Source organism: Chiloscyllium plagiosum, unplaced genomic scaffold (genome assembly GCF_004010195.1).
Source record: "Chiloscyllium plagiosum isolate BGI_BamShark_2017 unplaced genomic scaffold, ASM401019v2 scaf_6287, whole genome shotgun sequence".
NCBI classification, from domain to species: Eukaryota; Metazoa; Chordata; class Chondrichthyes; order Orectolobiformes; family Hemiscylliidae; genus Chiloscyllium; species Chiloscyllium plagiosum.
Genome location: NW_025213089.1, coordinates 1 through 5799, shown reverse-complemented (window position 1 = coordinate 5799; position 5799 = coordinate 1). Strand labels below are relative to the sequence as shown.

The following is a 5799-nucleotide window of genomic DNA, read 5'->3' as shown; positions in this document are numbered from 1 at the left end:
GGACAGAGAGAGAGAGAGAGGTGGGGTGGGGGTGGGGGGGGGGGGGGGGGGATGTGGGGAGTTGGGGGGTAAGAATCAGAGAGGCTGACCTGCCAAGCATCCCCAATTTCTCACTGGTGAGATTGTGTCCTGATAACACCTATCCATAACAAGGAGGTCTTGTTGCAAGTGTTCCTGTCTCTGAGCCAGATGCTCTGGGTTCAGATCCCACTTCAAGACTTGATGGTCATGGGAGGTGTTCATAATGCATCCAAACAGGTTGATTATCAACTTTCAGATCCTTCTGATAGATCTATAGCAGGTGGCAAGAGCAGGGTGGTCTCTCAGTCAGCTTGGCTTGTTACTAGAGACACCCCTCAATCTACAGCCTCCGGTTTCAGGTCGGTGCCCTATTTCAGGAAAGTTTAGCTACAACGACAGGTGTAAGTTCCTGCTGTGTCTGCCTCTTGTGTCTCTCGACATTGGAAAGCTCTAAGCCCTTGTGGAATAGATTCCAAGGTCAGTCATTGTTCTAGTTAATTCACTTGATAACTCTTTTTAAGAACCTTTCCAGAACAGACCCCCATTTTTTCAATAACTTATTGTTTATTCTTCCTGCAGGATGTTGAGGAATAATCGCATCAATTGTATCCACAATGACAGCTTCACGGGACTGAGTGCCGTGCGCCTGCTCTCACTCTATGACAACCACATCGCTACTATTACACCAGCCGCTTTTGACACCCTGCACTCACTCTCTACTCTGTGAGTATGCATTGGTCTGAACTCATCATACCAGACTGAAAATGTTCGCTCTGTTTGTCAGAGCACAGAGACTGCCAAATCTGCTGAGTTTCTCCAGCATTTTCTGTGTTTGTTTCAAGATCCCCCTGATCTTCTATACTTCCTCAGGTCCTCCCATTCAACATACATTCCGTTGCCTTGTTCGTCCTCTCCAAATGCATCACCCCACCCTTTTCAGGATTAAATTCCAATTGCCACTGATTGGCCCATCTGACTGACCTGTCTGTATTATCCTATAATTTAAGGCTTTTCTCCTCGATATTTACCAAATCACCAATTTTTGTGTCATCTGTGAACTTACTGATCTTACTTCCTGCATTCAGATCATTAATGTACACAACAAACAGCAAAGGACCCAGCACTGAGTCCTGTGGGTGCCACTTGATCACAGGCTTCCAATCACAAAAACACGCTTCAGCCATCACCCTCTGCTCCCTGCCACGAAGCCAATTTAAATCCAATTTTCCCTGGACCTCATGGACTCTCAGCTTCTTAACGTGTCTGCCAGGCGAGACCTGTCAGTGGTCTTTCTGAAATCCATACAGACTACACCAACTACACTAAACTCATCTATACATTTACCCACCACCTCAAAACAAATCAAACTTCTTGGACAGATCTCCCCCTTGCAAAGTCATGAAATCCCTGACCTGCTTCTTCAAGTGGAGATTAATTCTATCCCTCATAATTCTTTTTCAATATTTTCCCTACCACAGCCTATAGTTTCCATGTTCATCACTACTGCCCTTTTTGAATAATGGAACCACATTATTTGTCCCCCTGTATTCTGGCACCCCTGCTGCATTACAAGTGAATATCAGACACCCTGAAATCTCGACCCGTGCCTCCCACAGCAGCCTTGGAGGCATCTCATCTGGGCCTGGGGGTTTAGCCACTTTCTAAAACCACGAATACCTCCTGCCTGTCCGTGCTAATAACAGGAAGGTGTTCAGAGAGAGATTTGACAGAAGCAAATTGGAATTGTTCATCTGGAACTGTGAAGAGTGAGAGCAGGTCCCAAAAAAAACACAGATTACTGACAATGTGTCAGTTTTGAGAGGGGAGCTCAGAATCATCACTGGAAGGTTGGTTTGTTTATACAGAGGATCGTTGGAACATAAATCAATACATCACAGGAGCTTTACCATCATTTTAAAGGGGATTGATAAAAAGGAATATTTAAAATCAGGGTAAAAGGAGGTGGGGCTGAGACGGCAGGTGTGCAGTGATGGTAGGCAGCTCCATTTATTCAGCTGATGTCAGAATTGATAATTTATGTGCTGTGATTCCAAGCCTCTAATGATTCACCTGGGAAGAGCGCTGTTCACTAACTGCACTACCAAGCAGATGTTGTATTTTAAGTATAAATACACAGGTGTCTGTAGCATACACACAAAGCATGCACACAGAGGCAAACGTGGACATGCACATATCTGTGCACGTGCACATACATCAATTCACAGCTGAAGACATGTGCACACAGGTCCACACGTATGTGCACATTCTTGTGTGGACACCCTAACAGACATAACCAGTCGCTCCTCCATCCAGTTTGTACGTGAAACGTTGTGAGTTTACAATTTGTGTGTTCTGGCTCTGAACACTCTGATTGCAGCAACCTCCTCGCAAACTCCTTCAACTGTAACTGCCAGCTGGCGTGGCTCGGAGAGTGGCTGAGGAAGAGGAAGATTGTCAGCGGGAATCCACGATGCCAGAAGCCGGACTTTCTGAGAGAGATCCCCCTGCAGGATGTGGCTTATCAGGACTTCCGCTGTGAAGAAGGTAGCAAGTTCCAGCTTTCTTTTTGGACCAGGAAAGTTGGTCACATTTATTTAGTGAACTTTTGTTCTCAATAATGTGAAGGGTCCAGCAGCTGTGGAATGGAATCATTAATCCCCAAAACGTATTCCCAGAACAGTACTGCACAGGGTCAGATATAGAGTAAAGCTCTCTCTACACTGTCCCCACCAAACACTCCCAGGAGAGGTACAGCATAGGGTTAGATATAGAGTAAAGCTCTCTCTACACTGTCCCCACCAAACACTCCCAGGAGAGGTACAGCACAGGGTTAGATATAGAGTAAAGCTCCCTCTACACTGACCCCACCAAACACTCACAGGAGAGGTACAGCAAAGGGTTAGATGCAGAGTGAAGCTCCCTCTACACTGTCCCCACCAAACACTCCTAGGAGAGGTACAGCACAGGGTTAGATATAGAGTAAAACCTCCGCTACACTGTCCCCACCAAATACTCCCAGAATGGGTACTGCACAGGGTTAGATGCAGAACAAAGCTCTCTCTACATTGTCCCCATCAAACACTGCTAGGACAGGCAGGGCATGGAGTTAGATATGGAGTAAAGCCTCCTCTACACTGTCCCCATCAAACACTCCCAGGACAATGTTGATGATGTGAAGTTGTGATTTCTTTTGCAGGTTATGAAGAGAGTAGCTGTGTCCCTCGTCCTCAGTGCCCTGCGGAGTGCACATGCCTGGAGACTGTTGTCCGCTGTAGCAACAAACACCTGAAATCTCTGCCGAAAGGCATCCCAAAGAACGTGACAGAACTGTGAGTGAGAGAGGGATAAAACTGAATGTAGGGAAATGTGGATTGGGAGGAGTAGACGGTGGAACCATTTGAATCTGTTCCACCACTCAGTACCTTCATGGCTGATCTGGTTGTAGTCTCAGCTCCACCTGCCTGTCTGCTTCCCACACCCCGGGACTCCCTTGGCTGTCACGAGTCTACCTCATTCAACCTTGATGAAATTTAAACACCCGCCCTCCACTACCTTCTGGGGAAGAGAATTCCACACTTTGAAGACTCTTTGAGAGAAAAAAATGCCTTGTCACACGTCTTGATAGGGAGACCTCTTGTTCTTAATTCCAGCCTCCCACCGCAGCCTCATAGCACCAAGGGCCCAGGTTCGATTCCAGCCTCGGGTGACTGCTTGTGTGGAGTTTGCACATTCTCCCCGTTTCTCCGTGGGTTTCCTCCAGGTGCACGGTTTCCTCCCACAATCCAAAGATGTGCGGGTTAAAGTGGATTGGCCATGGAAAATTGCCCATAGTCTTCAAGGATGTGTAAGTTAGATGAATTAGCCATTAGAAATGTGGGGTTATGGGTGGGTCGATGGGCTGAATGGCCTGTTCCTGCACTGTCAGGATTCTATGAGAGCTTAGTCTTCCCTACAAGTGGAAAGATCCTCCTGCTATCCAGTCTGTCCAGTCCCCTCAAGAGCTTATGTGTTCCAATAAGGTCAACCCTCAATCTTCTGGTGGATACAAGCCCAACCTATTCAATCTTTCTTCTTAAGATGCCCTTCATCCAGTACCAACTGTCAGTGCTCACTGCCTCGATGTGAGTGTATTCACTCCAGGTAAGATCTTACTGCATTCATCAGGTGCTTTCCAACTGCTACATCTCCAACAGTGCTTAACAGCGACTCAGAGATGACACATAGTGTAGAACTGAGAGAGAAAGAAATTGACTGAGAAAGAAATTTTAATATGACCCTCACAGCAGGAAACTGATATTATCCGCCTATATAAATTGATTGGGCAAGAACGTGGCAGGCGGAATATATATTGTGGAAAAGTATGAAGCTAGCCTCTTCGGTTGGAAAAACAGGAATACAGAGTATTTCTGTAATGATGAGAGTTTCCCAGGTGTTGATGTTCTAAGGGGGTCACTGAATGCTGACACGCAGCTGCAGCAAGTGATTAGGTAGGCTAATGGTATGTTCACCCTTTAATAGAAGAGGTTTTGAGTACAGGAGTAAGGATGGCTTACTGCAGTTAAATAGAACAATGGTGAGAGTATACCCTAACACTAATAACAGTTTAGTTCCCCTCACCTAAAGAACGATATATTTACCACAGAGGGAGTACAGCAGAGATTCACCAGACTGAATCCTGGAGTGGGTGGCATTGCCCTTTGTGGAGGGATGAAGGAGATTGGGCCTGTATTCTGTGGAGTTTGGAAAATAAGGAGTTGGCCCTCATAGTGCTGAGGCTAAAGCATTGCACTGGGGAGCGTTAGCAGGGATTTCTTTGTATTTCCATCTCAAACCCATAATCTTCAACTCAGGCAGTTGTGTTGTCCCGTTGTATCAGGTTCCAGCAGCTGCTCAAGTCAACAGACTGAGATCCCAGTAGAATTGGTCCCCTAATTTCTGGGTATTTAGTTTAATTAAAGTGGGGGGGGGGGGTTCACATCCGTGTCATAACACAACCGTGACCTCATTGAATATTGCAACTGGTGTGAGGTACTGAGTGATCAATGCTGCTTTCATTATGTTTTCTCTGAATTTCTCAGTGGGTCAACATATATCAGTACAAAAATAGAGAATTAAACGATTAGAAAGAAAGGAATTGCATTTATATAGCAACGTTCATGATCTTACGATGCTCCAGTGCACTTCACAGCTCGTTAACTGTTTAGAATGGTTACATTCATCCAAAATTCCCTAACTGTGGTATGGTTAGACTGAGTCAGCACAGTTTGAGAGAAGAGGCCTGAGGGATATCCCCACACATTTGGGCCTGTCCAACTCACTGCAGAATAGATTTTAAACTGATACCTTCTTCAATCTTGCAGCTCAGCAACAATAACTTGCATTTGTGAGACGCTTTTGTAACCATAAAGCTAGTCAAGTTGATTCACTGGTGCACTCTGAAGTGACAGTTGACGTTGAGCTGGAGAATGAGATATTGGGACCAATGGCCAAACACATGGTCGAAGAGGGGTATTTTAAATACAGTCTTGCAGAGACAGAGAGAGAGAGGTGTGGGGGGTTTGGGAGGGGGAGGGGTGGGGGGGGGGGTGGTTTGGTTTCCAGCACTTGAGGCCCCAGCCAGCTGAAGATGCACTCAGCAACAGTGCAGCAATGGAAATTGGAGAGACACGATAGGCCAGAATTTCAGGAATGCAGGAATCCCAGAGCGTGGCAAAGTTTGAGCCGCTGCATGGATCTTGAAGGAGTGGACGGGCAGATGGGGAGGGTGAGGGAGTGGGG

At 46.3% G+C, this 5799-nt stretch overlaps 1 protein-coding gene across 1 annotated transcript in view; it reads left to right on the top strand.

Annotated features, from left to right (window-relative positions):
* Positions 1-3350, top strand: part of LOC122547539 (slit homolog 1 protein-like) — a gene marked incomplete at its 3' end in the record, with an annotated part of 15531 nt that extends 12181 nt beyond the window's left edge. The window contains exons 3-5 of the mRNA XM_043686157.1: positions 601-744; positions 2399-2565; positions 3218-3350. Of these exons, the coding sequence (XP_043542092.1) occupies positions 601-744; positions 2399-2565; positions 3218-3350 (444 nt within the window). The remainder of the gene's footprint in view (positions 1-600; positions 745-2398; positions 2566-3217) is intronic.
* Between the last annotated feature and the right edge of the window lie 2449 nt (positions 3351-5799).